This window comes from Sebastes fasciatus, chromosome 10 (assembly GCF_043250625.1).
Source record: "Sebastes fasciatus isolate fSebFas1 chromosome 10, fSebFas1.pri, whole genome shotgun sequence".
Lineage (NCBI taxonomy): Eukaryota > Metazoa > Chordata > Actinopteri > Perciformes > Sebastidae > Sebastes > Sebastes fasciatus.
In genome coordinates this window covers 16,890,988-16,914,086 of record NC_133804.1, presented here as the reverse complement: position 1 = coordinate 16,914,086, position 23,099 = coordinate 16,890,988, and the positions used below count along the sequence as shown (strand labels likewise).

Sequence of the window (23,099 nt, the reverse complement as noted above, 5' to 3'; positions counted from 1 at the left end):
TTTTGAGTGATGCTCGTTCAGGTATATTGAGAGCGAGCAAGCGCGAGCCCGACGCTGACTTTCGTTGATCTCACGGCCACAGGTGTCGCTGTTAAGAAGCATTTCTGAAAGTTACAAATAGTCCCTTTAAATCTGACATTTATTTTATATGCAAATGCAGATGGATAATTCTACAACTGTTTTCATCTTGCTTGATTTTCATTCAGTGGTATTTTATTGCAATCAAAACATCTGACTTGTAAATGGTTGAACCTATAGATTTTTTTTTAAAGTTTTCTTATAGTTCCTGGAAGTATCTAATTAACAAATATTGCATGTGGTTGAATTAAACTTAAGGCTTTTATTCTGACAGTCCTACCGGAAGCCGTGTTGTTGTTAGCGGAAGTCAGCCTGCTAGCTTCAGGAAAGCAGTTGGTGGTGAATCTGTCCTTTCTGTAAGTAACCTCAGAGACTCAGTCTAACACACCGGAGCCCATGGACCCGCGGATTAGAGCACTGAACCTGCGGTGTGTCCGTCGGTAGTGTAACTCCCGGTGGTGCCGAGCGAGGAGGCGCCGGGGCCCGGAACCAGAACCAGAACCGGGACCAGGACCAGGCCCCGGACTAACGGACACAACCGGCGCTGTTGCCAACGACAACGGCGGACTGACCGTTGGTGTGAGTGGAGGAACTGGCATGTTAAGAGACGTGTAATGCGCGTGACTTGCTGTCTCCGTAGCTAGACAGCAGGTTCGTAGATGAATCCCCGGTTCTTGTGCTCTAGTCCCCGGTAGTTACGGTGTATCAGATCCGGTGTAGCAGCATGATGGGACAGCGTGAGTTCAGCCTGAAGCGAGCTAGCTCAAACAGCTAACACCGGACATCAACTCCTAACTCCGTCTAAAAGATAAAGTATGAGCGCTACCGCTGAGTGTATGTGACTGAAGCTGTCTTATATCCTCTAACATTAGTCAGTTCGCTTGTTAGCTCTTCTAGATGTCTCTGTCTCGAGCATAGTGGGTGTAGCTGAGTCGTTAGCTTGCTATAGTTAGCCTCCTCCGCCCAGATGAAGGAGTACAAAGTGGTGGTGCTGGGCAGCGGCGGCGTCGGTAAATCCGCGCTCACCGTCCAGTTCGTCACCGGCACCTTCATCGAGAAGTACGACCCGACTATAGAGGACTTCTACCGCAAGGAGATCGAGGTGGACTCGTCTCCCTCCGTGCTGGAGATCCTGGACACGGCGGGCACCGAGCAGTTCGCCTCCATGAGAGACCTGTACATCAAGAACGGCCAGGGCTTCATCCTGGTGTACAGTCTGGTCAACCAGCAGAGCTTCCAGGTAGCTGATGGCACCTCTCACACACACCTTTAAATCACACCTTCATCTGCTCAGAGATGTGCACTTAAACGCTGTATTAGGGTGTGATTAATACTACCTAATTGCAGAGCCCTGCACCATCCAAATGTTTCTTTACTATTCAAATATAGACATTAAGATAAGATAAGATATTCCTTTATTAATCACACCTTAACCTGCTCATAGCTATGCAGGTAATCACTGCACTTAAATGCATTATTAGGGTGTGATGCATACTACTTCATTGCAGAGTTCTGCAGCATCCAACTGTTTCTTTACTATTCAAATATAGACATTAAGATAAGATAAAATAAGATATTCCTTTATTAGTCCCGCAGTGGGGACATTTTCAGTGTACAGCAGCAAAGGGGATAGTGCAAAAAACAAGATGCATCAGCTAACACAGTAAAAAAAAAAAGAGCTAAACAAAGTGTAACAAAATATGAACCATTTAAATAGAAGGAAGTATAAAAATAGGAGCAGTATATACAGTATTGACAATAAACAGACTATTAACAAAATTGCACATGTGAAAAATGATATTGCACAGTGAGAATCAAATGAAATTCCACCTGAAAATATCAGGTTATTGTCATAATAATGTTAATAATAATTTGATGTAAAATACAATCCACATCATCCATCCATTTAAAGCCAGTGGTGCTGTTTAGTAATGATGCTCTCATGGTGAATTGGCATCATTATTAAAGGCTGTTCTGTGGCATCAGGTGAATTGCAAAACAATAATTGACTATACGCCACATGTATTTCTAATTGTAGAGGAAAAAAGGCCTCAAAGTGGTAAATAATCTAAAAACCTGAACAAATAAGCATTCAGTTTTGCAATTATTTAGAAAACAGACATGAAAAGCACATGGAGACTTTTAAACACACCTATTTGAAAGTGTGTGACATTATTCAAATGTAAAACAGTCCTAAACTAACAGCTTAAGCTAACAAGCGTGCAAAACAGGTTCACAGTTCAAATGTGTGCAGGAAAAGGAGGACACATTTTTGCCTCACAGCAACCAAAACTTTTTAATTTGGCTTTCAGTTGTTTACATCAACAGCATAAAATCAACTGTTTTAGTATGCATACTGACTTTTTTGACTATACCTAATTTTCTTACTTTCCCAGCGTTGAACTGCACATTGAAAATCTGCTGAGAAAAAGTTTGTCATATGGAATTAAAAAACAAATATATTGGTACTGATAATTTGGCTCAGTGCTACAAACAGCCCGTGTTTTTCAGGAGAAACCGCTCATATCATCTCCCTCTTTATCTTTCAGGACATCAGACCAATGCGAGACCAAATAGTGCGGGTGAAGCGCTTCGAGAAGGTGCCGTTGATCCTGGTCGGGAACAAAGTCGACCTGGAATCTGAGCGCGAAGTGGCCGGGGCGGATGGACGAGCTCTGGCTCAAGAGTGGGGCTGCCCTTTTATTGAAACTTCTGCCAAGAGCAAGACTATGGTGGACGAGCTGTTCGCAGAGATCGTCCGACAGATGAATTATTCCACACTGCCGGAGAAGCAGGAACAGTGCTGCACAGCCTGTGTGGTACAGTGAGGAAGAGGTATGAACCCTGCCATTCCTATCCTCCTTTGCGTGGTTACATTCATAATTCGGGCTGCCCCAAAAGAGCTCTCGAGCACAGTTGGCCGTTCACTAATTTACAAAACGTGATAAAATGTCCCCACAGTGTAAAATGGCTCACAAGCTGAGGGGGAATGTGACAAATAGATGACTGTGTGGCGTTTCAGTGCAGCTTGAGGGAGAGGAGCGGTTCAGTTGGAAGTGAGAAAGACGAGTGGGTGGTGCTGTGCCATGCAAACCGTTGGTTTAGCCTGTTATCATAAGATTGCAGAAAGTATGTGGCATGAAGAACACAACTGTATGAGCAGCTCAGAGCCGTAGAGAAGCAATGAAGCGGACAGTCTGGTGAGCCGAGCCGGAGAAAGAGGAAAATGTGACATCCTGAAAAAGAAATTATGTTCCAAAACAGGAAGTTCACTTTAGATTCTGTGAGAGATGTTGCCAGTGTTAACCACATAGATGCGCACCAATTTTAGCCATTTAAACTTGTATTAACAAGCTGTTTTCTCTCTTTTTATTATAGATGCATCATTTGTCTGGATCACCACAATGATTTTGATGAACCATGAACCTGGGGACAAACTTACCGCAGCTGGTAAAGTTTCTGTTCAGTGTGGTTTCTGGCTGTCTATCACAGAGCATCTGACAGGAAAGACGTCGGTCCTATTTTTGATATCATAACTGTTAGAAGACGTTTCTGCTGCAACCTTAACGGCCTTTGCGACGACCCAGGATGGAGTCAAACAGACAGACGGACTTGTAATGAGCGAGAACGGCCATCTGTGAATTTCAGTCTTTTTCTTTTCTCTCCTTTTAGTCGGAAGTATCCCTGAAATAATAAGCAGGAGTGTTTGTGAGGTTGCAGCTTCTTTTTAAAGCTGCTTTAATCACTATTATATACTTTATTATTACTTGTATTATGTCTCAAGTTTGGAATTTGACAAAGTATTTCATAATATTAAAACATTTTGACTTTTAAGCATGCATACTTCGACCAGTTTGCTGCACAGGTATGCTGCTCGCTTTTATTTTGAAAATCTTGTCTAAAATAGTTCTTTTAACTGACACAAACTACAGCAGCGTGTACAATGAGTATTTTTAGCTTCAGGAAACTTAGACAGGATGTATGACTTTGTGGATTGAACCTGTAACATGAAGAATTTACCTTTTTAATATCGCAGTAGCCTGAAGCAGCTAAACTCATCTGAAATCATGCATGCTCAAAATTGAGAATGTTCTACTAAATCAACTTGAAGTGATAAGGAAGAACCATTTTACTGTTTTTAGCCTGTCAGAGTCTCTTCAAGGCATGAATCGCGTGGACGCAGGTCTTCCATTCTCAGTTTTCTCGAGGAGTCTCTGTGGGAGAATGATTTTGGAACGACCAAAGGAAGCTCACAGTGCATATTTGTGTTTGACTACATGACGTGTGTTGCTTTTAAATTCAGGAGACGCTGATTTCTTGTCATCAAATAACTCCCGCTGCAATGTGGTTTGATAAAAGTTCTGGCACAGTTTAATCAGATTTAACTTTGTATTTTTCTTTTTCTTATAGTAACCTATTTATTAAAGACTAACGACATGGGTAGCCAGTTTTAAACTTTTTATTTTATACTAGTTTTTGCTTTTTTGTGACTTTTCAGGATACATGGTACATTGTTTTGTTTTTGAAGCTGAGGATTTAACAGAGCCTTAAATAATTTCTGTTGCGCCCTGGTCTCATGTTTCTTTTTCTTTTTTTTTCTTCTCAAAGATATAAAAAGCTGTCGTCATTTGGTAATAAACATACTGGCCTTTCTGCTTTTGTCATTGGGCATAGTCACATTATTATCTTTGAATGATACACAATATTGGGCTCACATTCATCAGGTGTCCACAGACTACAAATGAATAATAATGTTGCTCCATAACTAGTAGTTAACCCCTTACCATTACGCCGGGGTGGTGGAGAAGGGATGTTCAGGGGTATATAAATAGTCAACAGTAGATGCCACATATAAGTGGTGCACATCATCTGAAAGCTGTGAACCTGAAGATTAATTTGAGATGCAGCTGTGTGTCAAGTTGTTCTAGTCATTAATAAGAAATACAAATTAATAATCAATTATTTAAAATAAATTGTGAAAGTGTATACGAGCGTAGAACATGTTGATAGAGATATATGATGCTCATCCCCATGCTCTATTATGTCTCATAAGTTGTTGCAGCAATTTTTGGGGTTGATACCATTTGTTAAAACCGATTTGGTGCTAAATTTAACCATTTCTTACCACTTGAGAATTAATAAAAATGATCAAAAATCCCTTCAAAATACCACGTTAAGACACCAAGACCCTGGGGAACACCATAGAAGAAGCCAGAGATTTCTAGTTTTTGGCTGTAAAGTTTCATGAGGCTGTGATTATCTTAGAGGTCACCACAGGTCATTTTATACAGTGAGGTCTCGCCACAATGAAATGGCTACTATGGGGACTAACATCATCACACATGAATACAGTTGGGCTCATTGTATCCACAAGAGTCTCAGCTTTACAGTGTTTCCCAGTTTATGTAATTCCACATAAACCCCAGTACTAGGGACCCTAGTATGCAGAAATATTAAAATACACCGATTTAGAATAGGTGAAAACAAAACATTTGTACTACATCCAAAACACTGCATGTGATTATCATGAAGTGGGCATGTCTGTAAAGGGGAGACTCATGGGTACCCATAGAACCCATTTTCATTCACATATGAGCTCAAGGGACCCCTTTTAAAATGGTCATGCCAGTTTTTCCTCGCCAAAATGTTGTAGCGCTATTCAGCGTTCTTCCCAGACAAGCTAGCGTGGCATGGCAACTCAGCCCACAACAACCTCTGAAAGACAGATTAGCGGCTAGGCCCACCGTCAGGCCGTTGGAGTGTTAAGGGGTTAAACAACAGGATAATGCTTTTTCAACTTAATCCTACAACAACCCTCATATGCCCTCGTGGGGAAGAGCAGCCAACTAAAGTTTAGTGCAGGAGAAGTGCACCTGTTTCCTCTTAGAGACATTTTCATTGTCATTCTGTTGCTAGGGCAACAGCTTCGGTCAAAGTTTACTTCCTGTCAGCTATTGCATTAACAAACATTGCAACAGGAAATACAAAGGGGCCCATTTACAATGTTTATGTTGTCCAGTTTGAAAAGGTCAATAAAATGTATAATGGAAACAGTTTTTGCTGTAATTGTTCCTCCTGTCCATAGTGGCCAAAAAGAGATTCCTTCACAATGTCAATCAAATGTTACGCGATGAGAGACAAAATCCACAATCCTCTTTTTGTGCAAACATGCCGTACAAAAGTAATGAGGCGGCAGCAGTCGGTGTCAGACAAGAAGTCAAGTGACTATCTGTCAAAGTTTGTGATCAACTCACAGCCAGTATGGGCAGGTGGAACAAGTACAGTGACCAATAACTTTCAATGTACATGTGAGTATTATTTTATACAGAAATCATTTAAACGTTTTGTAAAATTCTTTCTCATGATCTTTATAACTTCTTTCCTAATCATTACAACATTTTATATTTTGCAGTCTCGCTCACATTTTACACCATTTGTTTTTGAAATATAACAGATGTATTGTTGTTGATTGGTTTACTAGTACAGACATGAAACATAAAGATGTTTTAAGATTTATTTTACAGTAACTCTATGTAGAGTAGTAAGAACCCACACAATGACATGTGTGATGTTTCTGGTCATATCTAGGGCTGCACAATTTAATCAACATTTTATCCAAATCACAATATGGCCTGTTTTCAAATAGCAGGAGACGCAATATTTGTTAAAGGTATCTGATGAAGAGAAAACAAGAAGTTAAAACTTTTTCTGAAGCTACATCGTCTAAAAATACTAACTCTCAGAAACAGCCTACAGTTTCCACTTCCTCGTTTCTGTGTGTGTGTGTGTGTGTTTTCATGCATCAGGCTGGCAGAGTGCAGTGCAGTTGGTGTGTGCTTTGCAAGTTTTTTTTCTTGCATTTGTCACACATGGTGCTGCTGTATTTTTCCACATCCCACGGAGAGCAAAGCTGGCTCTTCTTTTTCTTCTTCCTCTCGCTCTGCGGCTGTCAGGTGGAGCTGCTGGGTGCTCGCCGAGGCTGTGCATCCTTCACAGAGCTGGCAGCGGCTGCTGTGTGACGTCTCTGAACCAGCAGGGTCACCACAGCTCCTCCAAGCTCCTTAAAAAACTCATTTTGAGTGTCTTGTCCCGGTTCCTGCTGGGTTTATCTCTGTCCACACCACCAGACAGTTGTAGGCAGAGACATCCATAAAAACAAAAACACCACAGTCAGAGGGCTGTCTGCCGCAACGAAACATCTTACACAAAAACATGACTATCACTAAGAGAGAAAGTCATTTGTTTGTGTTGTAGCTCGGGGTGATTCCCTGGTACTCACAATGACACATGTGTTGTATGTTTTATTACCTTACTTGTGACCAAGTAAACTAGTGTTTTCATCTCTGTGAAGGCAAGCTCCAGTCTGTTCCTTCACACTGTCCATTCGGAGGACCACAAGTGTCATGGTATTAGTGATAACACATTTCATTAATTTATATATAATTGGACAATAAAACAGGAATACATTGTGAATTAGTATATTTATTGGTTGATTGACTCATTAAATTGTAAAATCATTTATTCCTGTTTTCTTGTCTTCATGACACTTGTGGTCCTCCTTGAGTGAGCATGGTTCTGGTGATTTGCAGGTTAAAAGAAGTAATAATGGCTAAAGGTGGTGGCGGTAGAAGTATTCAGATACTTTATTAAAAATAGCAATACCACAATGTAAAAATACTCTTACAAACAAAAATTCTGCATGCAGTATTTTACTTAAACAAAAGTATCAGTTATAGTAGCAGAAGTATTAGTATCAAAATGTACTTAAAGGACCAGTGTGTAAAATTAAGGGGGATCTATTGGCAGAAATGGAATATAATATTAAGTAAGTATTAATTATGTTTTCATTAGCGTATACTCTCCTTATAATAAGAATCGTTGCGTTACCTTAGAATGAGACGTTTATATCTACATAGGGAGCGGGTCATCTTCACAGAGTCCGCCGTGTTGCACCACCATGTTTATTACAGTAGCTCAGAATGGACAAACCAAATACTGTTAATGGTCGATAACGTTACTCGCTGCCGTCGCCACCCCTCTGTCTAAAATAAAGATAAAATAAATCAAAAATAAATCAAATACATTTTAAAATTATTAAAAATAAATAAATAAAAGGCAAAATTAAACAGAAGAGTTAATAAATAAGGAAATTAATACAAACATAAATAAATACAGAAACAAATTATAACACAAAATATAAATTTATGTCACATTTTCTCAATTAATTAATGTCTACATTTCTTTTTAATATTATTTTTGCTACATTAAATTACATCTTTATTTATTCATCGAGTCACTTATTTATTTCTTAATTTATTTTTATTTGTACTCTAGTGACCTCAACCCTGTTTGACTTACAAGGTCCCACAGGGTTCATGTGAGGCGGCTCGTCACTAAGGCCGTATGAGGTGAAAATATCACCAGCAGTGATAATGTGTCCTCGGAGCCCAGCTGTCAGTGTCAACTTTAATGCTCTGATTCCTCTGTGGAGCTCCGTCAGCAGGTCTGCTGGCGTACACCTGCATGATCCAGGTACAGGAAGTGTTTACATCACATGCTGCAAGGATTTTTCTGCTGTATTTTGCAGGTGTGCTTGCTTGACATAAATTGAAAGGACAGAAACTAAATTATAGGATTTTGTTTTGATTTGCCCATGGTGTGAGGCGCCGGGCGGGTGTGGGGATACTCACAAATCCCCGGCTGAGTGCCGCTACGTTGGAGTTTACCCCGGTGGACGAGAGGGTCGCCTCCCTACGCCTTCGGGTTATGGGGGGGAAAACTCTGACTGTTGTTTGTGCGTATGCACCAAACAGCAGTTCGGAGTATTCGGCCTTCTTGGAGACCCTGAATGGAGTCCTGTATGGGGCTCCAGTAGGGGACTCCATAGTTCTCCTGGGAGACTTCAACGCGCACGTGGGCAACGATGGAGACACCTGGAGTGGCGTGATTGGGAGGAACGGCCTCCCTGATCTAAACCCGAGTGGTCGTTTGTTGTTGGACTTCTGTGCTAGTCATGGATTGTCCATAACGAACACCATGTTCGAACATAAGGATGCTCATAAGTGTACGTGGTACCAGAGCACCCTAGGCCGAAGGTCGATGATCGATTTTGTAATCGTATCATCTGATCTGAGGCCGCATGTTTTGGACACTCGGGTGAAGAGAGGGGCGGAGCTGTCAACTGATCACCATCTGGTGGTGAGTTGGGTCAGAGGGTGGGGGAAGACTCTGGACAGACCTGGTAAGCCCAAACGCGTAGTGAGGGTGAACTGGGAACGTCTGGAGGAGGCCCCTGTCCAAGAGATCTTCAACTCACACCTCCGGCGGAGCTTTTCTGGCATCCCTGTGGAGGTTGGGGGCATTGAACCCGAGTGGACGATGTTCAAAGCTTCCATTGCTGAAGCTGCGGCGGTGAGCTGTGGTTTTAAGGTCTTAGGTGCCTTAAGGGGCGGCAACCCTCGAACACCGTGGTGGACACCGGTGGTCAGGGAAGCCGTCCGACTGAAGAAGGAGGCCTTCCGGGATATGTTATCTCGGAGGTCTCCGGAGGCAGTTGCAGGGTACCGACGGGCCCGAAGAGCAGCAGCCACCGCCGTGACGGAGGCAAAGCAGCGGGTGTGGGAGGAGTTCGGAGCAGCCATGGAGAAGGACTTTCGGTCGGCACCAAAGTGCTTCTGGAAAACCATCCGGCACCTTAGGAGGGGGAAACGGGGAACCATCCAAGCTGTGTACAGTAAGGATGGGACACTGTTGACCTCAACTGAGGAGGTAATCGGGCGGTGGAAGGAGCACTTTGAGGAACTTCTGAATCCGACCAATACGCCCTCTATGGTAGAGGCAGAGCTGGAAGCTGATGGGGGACCATCATCAATTACCCTGGTGGAAGTCACTGAGGTAGTCAAACAACTCCACAGTGGCAAAGCCCCGGGGGTTGATGAGATCCGCCCTGAAATGCTGAAGGCTCTGGGTGGGGAGGGGCTGTCTTGGATGACACGTCTCTTCAACACCGCGTGGAAGTCGGTGACAGTGCCTAAGGAGTGGCAGACCGGGGTGGTGGTTCCCCTTTTCAAAAAGGGGGACCAGAGAGTGTGTGCCAATTACAGGGGTATCACACTGCTCAGCCTCCCTGGTAAAGTCTACTCCAAGGTGCTGGAAAGGAGGGTTCGGCCGATAGTCGAACCTCGGATCGAAGAGGAACAATGCGGATTCCGTCCTGGCCGTGGAACAACGGACCAGCTCTTCACTCTCGCAAGGATCCTGGAGGGGGCCTGGGAGTATGCCCATCCAGTCTACATGTGCTTTGTGGACTTGGAGAAGGCATATGACCGGGTCCCCCGGGAGATACTGTGGGGGGTGCTGCGGGAGTATGGGGTGAGGGGGGCACTTCTCAGGGCCATCCAATCCCTGTACGCCCAAAGCGAGAGCTGTGTTCGGATCCTCGGCAGTAAGTCGGACTCGTTTCCGGTGGGGGTTGGCCTCCGCCAGGGCTGCGCTTTGTCACCAATCCTGTTCGTGATATTCATGGACAGGATATCGAGGCGTAGTCGGGTGGAGGAGGGTTTGCAGATCGGTGTGCTGAGGATCTCATCGCTGCTTTTTGCAGATGATGTGGTCCTGTTGGCATCATCGGTCTGCGACCTCCAGCACTCACTGGATCGGTTCGCAGCCGAGTGTGACGCAGTCGGGATGAGAATCAGCACCTCTAAATCTGAGGCCATGGTTCTCAGCAGGAAACCGATGGATTGCCTACTCCGGGTAGGGAATGAGTCCTTACCCCAAGTGAAGGAGTTTAAGTATCTCGGGGTCTTGTTCGCGAGTGAGGGGACGATGGAACGTGAGATTGGTCGGAGAATCGGAGCAACAGGGGCGGTATTGCATTCGCTTTACCGCACCGTTGTGACGAAAAGAGAGCTGAGCCGGAAGGCAAAGCTCTCGATCTACCGTTCAATCTTCGTTCCTACTCTCACCTATGGTCATGAGTGTTGGGTCATGACCGAAAAAACGAGGTCGCGGGTGCAAGCGGCCGAAATGGGTTTCCTCAGGAGGGTGGCTGGCGTCTCCCTTAGAGATAGGGTAAGAAGCTCAGTCATCCGTGAGGAACTCGGAGTAGAGTCCTTGCTCCTTTGCGTCGAAAGGAGCCAGTTGAGGTGGTTCGGGCATCTAGCACGGATGCCTCCTGGGCGCCTCCCTTGGGAGGTGTTCCAGGCACGACCAGCTGGGAGGAGACCACGGGGAAGACCCAGGACTAGGTGGAGAGATTATATCTCTACTCTGGCCTGGGAACGCCTCGGGATCCCCCAGTCAGAGCTGGTTAATGTGGCCCGGGAAAGGGAAGTTTGGGGTCCCCTGCTGGAGCTGTTGCCCCCGCGACCCGATCCCGGATAAGCGGTTGAAGATGGATGGATGGATGTTTTGATTTGATAATTTAATTTAAATTAATTAATTTAATCACATTGGATTCTTTCTTTATGTAGTGACTATGATTATGAAATCTAATGTCTAGTGTCTATATGATGATGATGATGATGATGATGATGATAGTTTATATATTTAGTTAGTTTATTTATTTATATATAATAGTTTATTGTCAGATCAAGTCTGAAATTTTTCTTTCATCACCGCAGCTCCATTTGCAACATCAACAAAGACACATTTGATCTGTGATTAAACTCCATATTTAATTTTAGGAGGTCTAACGAGGGGTTCACCTACAATATTTGAGCATATCAAAGGACGTTTGAATCGTGCTTTTATTCTAAAAGGTCAAGGAAAATGTATTTATATAGCACATTTCATACCCAAAGGCAACCCAAAGTGCTTTACAGATTGCACAGGAAACAAATGATAAAACCAATAAAAAACGATAAAAGCAAGCAAGCAGAAGCACATGGAATAAAAACAATAGAAGCAAACAGGCAAAAGCACACTATAAGAACAAGAAAACCATCAAGAAAATGAATTAAAAGCAACCGTAAACAGGTTGCTTGGATTTGAAAGTTGTCATCATTGTCTCTAGTGTTAGCTCTTCTGGCAGTTTGTTTCACATTTGAGCAGCATAGACGCTAAAAAAGTCATCTTACTCTACTATTGTAAGATAAGATAAGATAAGATAAGATGAACCTTTATTAAAATGAAATTGAAATTCAGGTGTCAAAGCAGCAAAGCGGCGATACAGAGGTACAGGTGTACAAAAAGATTTCACATTAGCCTTGGTTGTGGAGCCTGATGACTACCAGCAAGAAGGACTGACCCAGACGCTTTGTGTTGTATATGTCATGTATTACTAAACTGTGCAGAAAAGAAGCTCATAGGCTTTAAAACTGAGCTTTAAACTGGTATTTTTCCACTTTATAAAGCAGTTACAGCTCCAGGCCTCCAGGTGGCAGCACCACGTGTTTCTTTCAGGGTCAGGGCCGTGACGTCACCAGTCTGAAGCGGAAGTAGCTGTCAGATCTATGAGGCTGCGGCATGAAGAGGAGCTGTGAGAGGAGAGGAGGCTGCTAAGTGTTTATAAAAACAGTTTTAGACAGTTTCAGTTGAGCAGCCATGAAGACCGTGTTTGTAACTGTCGGCACCACGAGCTTCGATGAGCTCATTGAAAGCATCACCTGTCCAGAGACCGTCCAGGTGAGTAAAGGTGGTTATTAAAGAGGCACCTACTGCTGGCTGGACAACTACTGTATACTGCTACTGACAGTGGTGGGAGAAGCATTCACATCACTTCCCAGCAGTAACACACTATAGAAATACTCCATTACAAGTAAAGTCCTGCATTCACAATTTCCATTAAAATAAAAGTACAAAAACTTTTAGCAACAAAATGTACTTTTAAAGGTCCCATATTGTAAAAAGTGACATTTCATGGCTTTTATATTATAAAGCAGGTTTAAGTGCTATATAATTACTGTGAAAGTATCGAAACGCTTAATCCACAGAGAAATACACACAGCCCGTATTCAGAAACTGAGCTTTTGAAACAAGCCGTCAGGATTTCTGTCCATTTGTGATGTCACAAATCTACAATATTTAGACCATTTCACAGTTTTAAACGTAAACATTCTAAATGGGTCCCAGTTTATTTCCTGTTGCAGTGTATGTAAATAACATCAGCTGACAGGATGTAAACATGGACCCAAGCTGTTGCCTCGCAATGCAATTCTGTTGCAATTCCATTGAAATGCACTAAAACGGAGCATTTCAGACAGAGGGTAAATACAGCTATATCAGAGCAGACAGTATGAGGAAAATAAATGTTTTTTTAAACATTTAAGCATGTAAACATGTTCTAGTAGAAACCCAAAATACAAGTATGAACCTGAAAATGAGCATGATATGGGACCTTTAAGTAAAAGTACTCATTATTGTACCCATGCTCATTTACAGAGGTACAGATACATAGACAGTTGAAAAAAGAAGACAAAACATAAATAATTACATTTATATCTCGTAATGTAATAAATAGTAAATAAAATAAAAAGTAAAATACTCAAAGTACTCATTATGCAAAATAACCCCTGTCTGTGGTAGCTATATTATAATGTCATGTTCATTATTGATGAATTAATGTGTAAGCAGTACTTAAATAACTAACGTAGTTGGTCGACGTGAAGCTAATTTGACTTCATATAGGGTTGGTTAGTTTAATCTATAATAATGAATCATGTTTTATAAAATAGTCATATAATTTGTATGTAAAATATTAATCTAAAAAATAAAAGTACAATGTTTCCCTCTGAAATGTAGTGGAGTACACATATAAAGTAGCTTAACAATGGATATACTCAAGTTAAGTACAGATTCCTCAAATTTGTACTTAAGTACAGTAATTGATTACAGTGCTGGAAAGTAACTAAGTACTGTACTTAATTAAAAGTTTGAGGTACTGTACTTGTGCTCTACTTGAGTATTTATATTTTATGCAACTTTGTACTACTATCTCTACATCACAGAGGTTAAATATTGTACTTTTTACTCCATTATATTTATTTGACAGCTTTATTTATTAGTTAAATTGCAGATTGAGGTTAGCAATACAATATATAACTGACAAATTAATTATAATGTATTATTATAGATTAAACTACCCAGAAGTATATACATTTGTTAAAATTAGCTCCACCTTTACCAGCTGCAACATACTAATAGTATACTACTAACTGGATTTTGAGTACAGTATGTTGGAACAAAACGATCAAATCAATATTACCTTTTTCACAGCAGATCTTTTGTCATAACACAGGTATAAAAACACAGGTTATTTATGACATTAATGTTAGTTAGACTCTGTCCTGGAACAGCGACACTTGAATGTAGTGAGGCCAATAATTATAATGATAATAGTTATTAATAATAATAACCCCAAAATAAGAAACATAAAACCAAAATTGTGATGCGTTCAGGTGACAGGTTTTGAAGCTGGTTCTTAGGAAATGAGAGTCGACTCATGATCAGAATACATAAAGACGTCACCTGCTCAAGTCTTCACAGTGGTTTTAACATGTGACATCCATTTTCATGGTTTTTGCAACATCAACATGTGAATTTGCGAACTTGTGACCAGTTTTATAATAACTTCTTGTTTTTTTCCCCCCACAGGCTTTAAAGGCTCGTGGATATGAGCGTTTGGTTCTTCAGGTTGGAAGAGGATCTCTTCTTCCAGCTGCTGACAGCTGTCCACACGTCAGTCTAGAGGCGTATCGATTCAAAGACTCTATAGCAGAAGACATGAAGCAGGCTGACCTCGTCATCAGCCACGCAGGTGAGTAAAATATCCACCTGCCACCTGGACACCCACTCATCTCATAAATAGTGATTACATATTCATTTAACATTCTTCTTATCCTGAACCTGCTCCATAAGCCAAACTACTGTCTGCACACTCATGATTATTTAAAACAGGGGCGTCAGACTCTAAACTTTAGTTCATGGGCCACATACAGCCCAATTTGATCTCAAGTGGGCCTGACCAGTAAAAACATTGCATAATAACCTATAAATAACAACCCCTTAAAATTCTGAAAACGTTCACAATTAATGAACGATCCGACCAAAAACAGATGATGAACACGACTAAAATCAGACTGCTGTTTCCTCAAACCTGCCAACAATTCATTTATCTTCTCTGTTCTCAGTTGTCCTTGCAAGTTGTTGTATTTTTCCAGTAGCCTACGCTTGACAGTGTTGTGTCACGTAGCCTGTACTTAAGTACATGGGATCTATAACAGCTTATCCAGCATAGGGCCTGCTACTCTTATTAGGACAGTGTGACCCCCAGTGGACAAATAGAAATAGCATTCTATTGAAAAATCTGAATTAACGACTTAACAATTTTCACACTTTGCAAAATCATCCAATGGGCCGGATTGGACCTTTTCGCGTGCCAGTTCTGGCCCTCGGGCCATATGTTTGACTGGATTTAAAGCGTCAGCCAGAACAGGTCTCCATGTTTATTTCCTGCCAAAAAGATATTAATGACTGTACAATTCAAAGCAAAAGCAAATACAGGTATGTCAGCAGTGTGCAAACATTAAACAGGATACTGATGTTTAATACAGCAGAGCGTCGGCAGCGGACTGATACAACATGAGGGCATCAAGCAAACTACTCAAAACAGGATGGTATTCAAGCCAATGTTGAATACCGGATTGGATTTCAGTTGTTAGAGCAACTGCGGTGTCTCTTCAGGTGTGTTTCCTGTCCCACCGTGTGCACAGCGCTGGTGAGACTGACAGCTCCGTAGACAACAAGTGGGGTTGTAGAGATGAAGATGGTTATTCTGGATGAGCTTGTGTCTGTTTGGTAAAAGTAGCTGTTTTATTAACAAGAAAGAAGCAGCAAAGGCACGGATGACCACATTTCTTTTGTTAGTGAGGCAAAATCTTACCTGAGGAGGAGGAGAAGAGTAGTACGCACTAAAGTATCATGATAATGTTTTTACAATTTGACCGAGTTTACCACAAATTAAATACACATTCAAAAGCATGTAAGTTATGAAACTTGTTTTCGTCAGATTAACCGTCTTCTGGGTTTAGTCTTCCAACAACATGTAGCAAAACTCGTTGGCATCATGCTACATTAACAGTTGAAATGATCCTTATCATGAGCTGAACTACCTATAAACAAAAGAAATGATTATGATACCAACACTAATTATTCAGCCGTATCATGTCATGGTGGTGTTCCCCTCCACATTGTCCATTACTCCTTACTTGTTTTCCTCCTCAGGCGCAGGAAGTTGTTTGGAGGCACTCGGAGCAGGAAAGCCTCTGCTGGTCGTCGTTAACGACAAGCTGATGAACAACCACCAGCTGGAGATGGCCAGACAGCTGCACATGGACTCCCACTTGTTGTACTGCACATGCAGGTATGTGTGTGTCAATAAATGTACAGTTTATAAATATGAGGTTGTTTAGCTAAACAAAACTAACAAGCTTTCATAAAATCTTTCAGCACCCTGACAGAAACACTGAGGACGATGGATCTCTCTGTTCTTCAGCCCTTCTTGCCCGGACAGCCCAAGAATTTTGCGAATTTCCTCGACAAAGCCCTCGGCGTTCAGTGAAACTTTAATTTCACTGCTTGTTTTCTCATACATTGAAGTTTGATGATTTGTACAATGTTATGTTGTAGTAGATTATGATGCTTGGTTCTTACATTGTGATTGTACAGCACACACCTGACACTATTTTTATATGCAATAATAAATGTCTCATTTCAAATCCTTATATATGCTGTGAATTATTTTTATATTTATTCAAGATTTCTTTTAAAGGTTTAATACTTTATTTTAGTGTCCTGCACCATTTGGTGCCCAGCCCATATGGGCTAACAAGACACTGGACAACAACAACCAGGATGAACACATGACCAGTCACAACATACAGCTCCAGAATTCAAAGAAAGAAGGAAAGAAAATGTCAGAACATTCAATTTCCCTAACAAAAGGGTCTTATCATTATGTATCATATTGCGTTTTCTATAAATACTGCCAAGGCAAAAAACCTCATTAAAGAGCCAACTCAACATATAACCTTCAGACAACCAATGAATAATCTAACCCACACTGTACAGGGCTCTCTGAATATTATTCCACATCACATCCTTCTATTTTCTTCTTGATTTAAAAGGCAGACAAAAGCCAGTTTTCTTCTTTACAAAGACACTAAAGAAATGTGCTGCATCACAGAGAAGCAAGTTGTACCAATTCTTGCCACAAGGGTGAGATAATGTTTAAAACTATGACATTGTGGGTTCGATTATCATTTGTCCTCCCAGCACGTACACTCCAACTTCTCCCAGTACAAACTGGCAAGAACACATGCAGACATTTGGTGGAGAATTTTTTTTGATGTGATACCAGGTGATATTAATGTTTTAAGAATCCCTCTTTGTATGCTATTTCTACTCTCTTTCTATGCAGAAAAGCATGAGCACCATCTGTTTCAGTAATCAGTATATGAGAGGCTGCTATACATCCTCTAACCTGCAGGGAAGAGGTACATATTATATATACACCGATCAGCCATAACATTAAGACCACTGTCAGGGGAAGTGAATAACATTGATTATCTCGTTACAATGGCACCTGGCAGTGGGGGGGGGATATATTAGACAGCAAGTGAACATTTTGAACTTTGTGTTGGAAGCAGAAAAAATGGACAAGCATAAGGATGTGAGCCACTTTGACAAGGGTCAAATAGTGATGGCTAGACGACTGGGTCAGAGCATCTCCAAAACTGCAGCTTTTGTGGGATGTTCCCCGGTCTGCAGTGGTCAAGACCGACCAAAAGTGGTCTAAGGAAGGAAAACCGGTGAACCGACGACAGGGTCAGACCCAACGCTCATTGATGCACGTGGGGAGCGAAGGCTGGCCCGTGTTTTCTGACCCAATAGAAGAGCTACTGGAGCTCAAATTGCTGAAAAAGTTAATGCTGGTTCCGATAGAAAGGTGTCAGAACTCACAGTGCATCGCAGTTTGTTGCGTATGGGGCTGTGTAGCCGCAGACCGGTCAGGGTGCCCATGCTATCCTAATGTTATGGCTGATCGGTGTATATAAACAGCCTGGGAACTGACATTTTAAATGAAACTCTGTTTGTTTTTTTGCTTTTATTTTGGAAAGACGGATCATTTTTCAGTCTTGTTCAGGTTGTGTGGGGTGACCACATTTGTGACACACTGTACAATTCGAGTAAATGTGATGATATTGGTCTAATACGGCTGATTCATCTTTTCTTTGGTTACAGTTTCTTCACCAGGAGAGGTTTCGCTAACAGGAAATGGTGGGTGGCAGGCAGCACGTAGACTAGTCTGTCTGTTCAACCTCTGAACAGTGTTTGGAGTCAGAGCAGGAAACATTTTGGTCCAGAACGTTTCTGCAGCAAATTTAATTAACATTTTCCAACCACCTGATAAAATCCTGTTAACGTGGCTGGTAGAACAAGTTAACAGCATTTAGTTATGATATTGAAGGTGTTAATTCCCTGAGGTGTAGATGGCATTTCAGGCAGCTTGATGAAGAAAAACATTCTCTTATATCACTAGAGGAATGAAGCAGAACAGTGGCTGACTTCCTTCTGAGGAAAGTCCCTCATGTTTGTTTCTAAAAGAATTTCTGTGGAAACAAAAGTGATGCCTAACATAACACCTTTATACAGTACAGACAGCTGTACAGACAGCTGTACAGACAGCTGTTCTACCTCATCGACATAATAAAGGAAATGGTTACTTTTACTAACTAACAGACTAAAAGAGAGTAACAGGTCAAACCACATAACACACCTCAATAAGGCATCTATTATTGAATATAGTTCACGACCTTTGTCAGACTCAGACAACTTCATTAGTTCCAGACAAATTAATATTTAAGTAACATTATGTAATTTTTCAGCCAATTTCCCCGACAAATATTAAGCCTGGTCCCCACTTTGGATATTTTTCACTCAATATCTCTACTGAATATTGTGGTGGAAGTGGAAACAATTAGTTGATTGACAGAAGATGTATTGGTAACTATTTTGAAAATCAATTAAACATCATAAAATGGCAAACATTTTCTTGTTTCAGCTTCTCAAATGTGAAGATTTACTTTATGTCTTCGTCTTATGTGATAGTAACATGGAATATCTTTCGTTTTGGACTGTGGGTCGGCTAAAAGATGCTTTTACCTTTCAGGACACTTTCGATAATGACATTAGTGGTTGCCGCCCTAAAATAATGTTTTAAATGTAGAACTAGGTTTAATCCCTGACTGAGAAACTCCCTTATTGCAAATATTATTGCAAAAGGCTTTTTGGTGTTTTCCCCTGAATCAATTAAAACTGTAGCTAACTGGTTTGGACTGGTTCTGCCGGCCACTTCAGCATTCACATGATGTTTGTGCAAACGGCATGTTAATCTAATAGAGATGGACAGTCTAGTCTTGTCACTTGTTTTCCCAGCTAGTGCTCCTCTGTCAGCTTCAGTTTTACTTAAAGTTGTGATACTTTATCTCAATGCTTCACAGCCAAGACAGCCGTTCTTTAATGTAGTTAAAATATTGTAGTTTAATAAGTCTTGTAGCCTATATGCATATCAGTCCTCAACAAGGCCTCAACACTCATGTAAGACCAACATAAGATCCAGTTTTATAGCAAATGTGTCTCCCGTGTAAGTGGATTAATTTACAAATAAATCAGTTTTGATCTGACCAACCAGATTTGTTTTCATTTCCACTTTCTCTAAAGTTTCCATAGAACAAAGCAAAACCTCAAAAGGTAAAATTCCTATTAAATAATGCTTATTTCTTAAGAGTGGGGAAATATTAACAACATTAGAAGTAACCTTTACATTGTGATATTGCAGAAATAATGTATGTCAAGCTTATTAAGCAAGGAGTTGGTAAAAGTACAAAAACACAGAAACTAATTGATATGAAAATCGTGATTCACAAACAAAAAAACAACCTGATTTGAACCAATTCAATTCCAAGACGTCTGATGAAGAACAAACGTCCCATTCATTAAGACAAGAGAGGATTGAATACGTCCATACAAACAGTAACTATTGGGTCAAAGCAGAGGGTCAATCAAACCGGCCTGAATGCAGTTGTGGACATCTCATGTAATCAATGCTTGTTGTGTGTTTAGTTTAAATCATGAATGATACATATTGTCTCTGCGTTTGGGACGTTTAAATGACTTGATGTGTGACAGCAAGATTTAGATTTTACTGCCTCCCCTGTTACATCAATCAATCAACCAAACTTTATTTATATAGCACCTTTCAAACATCAACCAATCAAATGCACCTCAAAGTGCTTTACAAGCGATTGACAAATAAATTGATAATAATGATCAACAATTACTCAAAGTAGTAAAATGTTGATAAAACTAAATGAGTAAAATAGAGTATAAAACAGTATAAATAATAAAACCACTAAAATTAACAAACACTACACGGAAGCCAGACCAAATACATGGGTTTTTAGTTTAGGTTTAAAAATATGAATATTTTCAGCTCTTCTCAGATCCTCTGGAAGGCTGTTGGAGCGTAACGGCTGAAAGCAGCATTGCTTCTTTGTTCTGCTTTTGTGGAACAACTAAAAGAGAAGAACCAGATGATCGGAGGGTCGTCCTGGTTCATGAACCAAAAGCATATCTGAGAGCTAGTCTGGTGCACGGCCATGCGGTGCCTTATAATCTAATAAAAGAATTTTAAAATCAATACAAAAACTAACAGGTAACCAATGTAAAGAATTTAAAATAGGCATAATGTGTGCTCTCTTTTTCGTCTTGGTCAGCACTCGAGCAGCAGAATTTTGAAATAGTTGATTCATTGTATTCCTCGGTAGACCAGAAAGGAAAGCGTTACAATAGTCTATAGCCTGCTAGTTATAAAAGCGTGAATCAGTCTCTCTGTGTTGCTCAGAGAGAGAGCATTTCAGAAGAGGTCATTTCATCAAAGTCATAGAGATCTAGCTTTTTATTCGTACGGCTTTGAAAAGTCAGATATAAATCCATCTACTGATTTAGCCTCAATAGTATAATCCGGTCTGACATTGTTTTCTTACTGGGGGTTTCATACACTATGTAGACAAACATTACACCCGTACGTCATTGCTGGAAAAAAAAAAAATTCTGCATGTGGTTGATGTCAGAGCTTCTGTGCAAGCCAGTTCCCCACCAAACTGGGAATACCATTTCTTTCTGGCTTTGTGTTCAGAGGCATTGTCATGTTGAAACAGGAAAGGGCCTTCCCCTATGTGTTGACTATGTTATCATTGTGTGCTGTAGCATTAAATGAGAACTTAACTGAAGGTCAGTTTACTTCTCACTTCAAAGCATGCAAAATGTTTATTATGTGTCAGCTTGTGCTTGAAGACTACAAATGTATGACGGATCATTTGTGTTAAAAGCTGGATAGTTTAAGGCCCAGACACAGAAAGGCGACATCAAAGAATTAGCGGCAATGAATGCCAACTGTTGCGTCGCCCCACGTCGCCTTCGTCTTGGCGGGGCCGTCGGTGAGCGTCTGTCGGCCTAGGTTTTGCAGTGTGTCCTGCACCTTCGGCTATAGTCTGCCTGTGTTGGAGGCTTTTCGAGCGATTCAGCATGTTGAATCACTCTGATTGGCGAGAAGAGAAGTGGAAAGCAAGCCAACGAGTAAAGTCAAGAGGACGCACACAGAAGGCTCTTCTCATTTTTCCTCTTCATCTCATCTGATCGTTCCAATACACCGATATTTTCACGACAACATGGCCATCTAGAATGAAGCTAAGTGGCGAGAGTGGTGTGAAAATAGTCGGCAAACGCTGCATCGTTTCATAACAATGACTTGTATATCTGCAGTCCTCGGCCTTCCTGTTTCCCTTTTTGAAAGACGAATACAGACTACCGCCGCCTGCTGGTGGGGAGAGTTATTCAATCTCACACAGGCGCACAACATCCGTGCTAACTGGCTGTCGGCTATAGTCTTTGCAGTGTGTTCAAATGCAACTTGTCGGCCAAGACAAATGGTGACGTGAGGCGACGCAACAGTCGGCCTTCATTGCCGTTAGTTCTTTGATGTTGGCTTAGTGTGTCTGGGCCGATTCAACATGCTGAATCGGCCGAAAAACCGACTAGAGCCGATGGTGCAGGACACACCGCAAAAACTAGGCCGACAGACGCTCACGTTTAAAAGACAAGGGCCTTTAAAGAGACTGTTTGTAACTTCTTACATGTATAAATCATTGCGGGTCAGTGTCCCATGCGCGCTCGCGTGTGGCTACGCTGTTCAGACAAGACTCCAACACAAGGAAAAGCCAACACTAGGATCAGCATTGATTCAGGTAGAGACCTTCGTCTGGTCAGCTAACATTACTGCCAAGCAGCTGAAATATAGAGTGATATTGTGGTTTTAGCTGACGCGTGTCGCCTCACTGTTTCGAGCGATGCTGGTTCATGTCTATGTAGAGCGAGCGCGAGCAACAGGACACTGACATTTGTTGACTTAACGGCCACAGGTGTTGCTGTTAACAAGCAATTTCTGATTCTTACAAACAGTCCCTTTAACAGGCTGTGATGAAAAGGTGCTTTCTAATTTCATCATGGGGAGTGTAGGATCCAGTGTTTTTGCTCTGCATCCTGTAAGTGCCCCTTTAAAATTTCCCTTAAAGGTCAAATCACATAATGCCAAATGGTTAGTTCCACCTTTCTATGTTAGAAAATGAGGCAACAGCTTGGGTCCATGTGTACTTCCTGTCAGCTGATGACATTCACATACACTGCAACCAGTAATAAACTGGGACACATTTAGAATGTTTACGTTTAAAATTGTGTCTATTACGTCTAATATTGTATATTTGTGACATCACAAATGGACAGAAATCCTGACAGCTTGTTTCAAATGCAGAGTTTTTGAATACGGGCTGTGTGTATTTCCCTGTGGATTGAGTCTTTCGATACTTTCAAAGTATTTATGTAGGACTTAAGCCTGCTTTATAATATAAACGCCATGAAAATCGCACTTTTTCATAATATGGGACCTTTAACAAATGTCCCAT

At 41.3% G+C, this 23,099-nt stretch overlaps 2 protein-coding genes across 2 annotated transcripts; both read left to right on the top strand.

The window, feature by feature from the left end:
* Positions 1-360: 360 nt before the first annotated feature.
* Positions 361-4,731, top strand: rap2c (RAP2C, member of RAS oncogene family). The gene is made up of 3 exons (XM_074648586.1): positions 361-1,318; positions 2,628-2,913; positions 3,457-4,731. The coding sequence occupies exons 1-2, from the start codon at positions 1,046-1,048 to the stop codon at positions 2,904-2,906; spliced, it is 552 nt and encodes a 183-aa protein (XP_074504687.1). The 5' UTR covers positions 361-1,045; the 3' UTR covers positions 2,907-2,913; positions 3,457-4,731.
* Positions 4,732-12,515: 7,784 nt separating this feature from the next.
* Positions 12,516-18,292, top strand: LOC141775325 (UDP-N-acetylglucosamine transferase subunit ALG13). The gene is made up of 4 exons (XM_074648572.1): positions 12,516-12,705; positions 14,674-14,836; positions 16,303-16,441; positions 16,528-18,292. The coding sequence occupies exons 1-4, from the start codon at positions 12,625-12,627 to the stop codon at positions 16,637-16,639; spliced, it is 495 nt and encodes a 164-aa protein (XP_074504673.1). The 5' UTR covers positions 12,516-12,624; the 3' UTR covers positions 16,640-18,292.
* Positions 18,293-23,099: the final 4,807 nt, after the last annotated feature.

Bases quoted from the DNA above. Each gene is read 5' to 3' on its own strand.
- rap2c (XM_074648586.1), top strand. From the start codon at position 1,046: ATGAAGGAGTACAAAGTGGTGGTGCTGGGCAGCGGCGGCGTCGGTAAA. The intron at 1,319-2,627 runs GTAGCTGATGGC...TTTATCTTTCAG, and splicing joins TCAACCAGCAGAGCTTCCAG to GACATCAGACCAATGCGAGA.
- LOC141775325 (XM_074648572.1), top strand. From the start codon at position 12,625: ATGAAGACCGTGTTTGTAACTGTCGGCACCACGAGCTTCGATGAGCTC. The intron at 14,837-16,302 runs GTGAGTAAAATA...TTTCCTCCTCAG, and splicing joins CCTCGTCATCAGCCACGCAG to GCGCAGGAAGTTGTTTGGAG. The intron at 16,442-16,527 runs GTATGTGTGTGT...AAAATCTTTCAG, and splicing joins TTGTTGTACTGCACATGCAG to CACCCTGACAGAAACACTGA.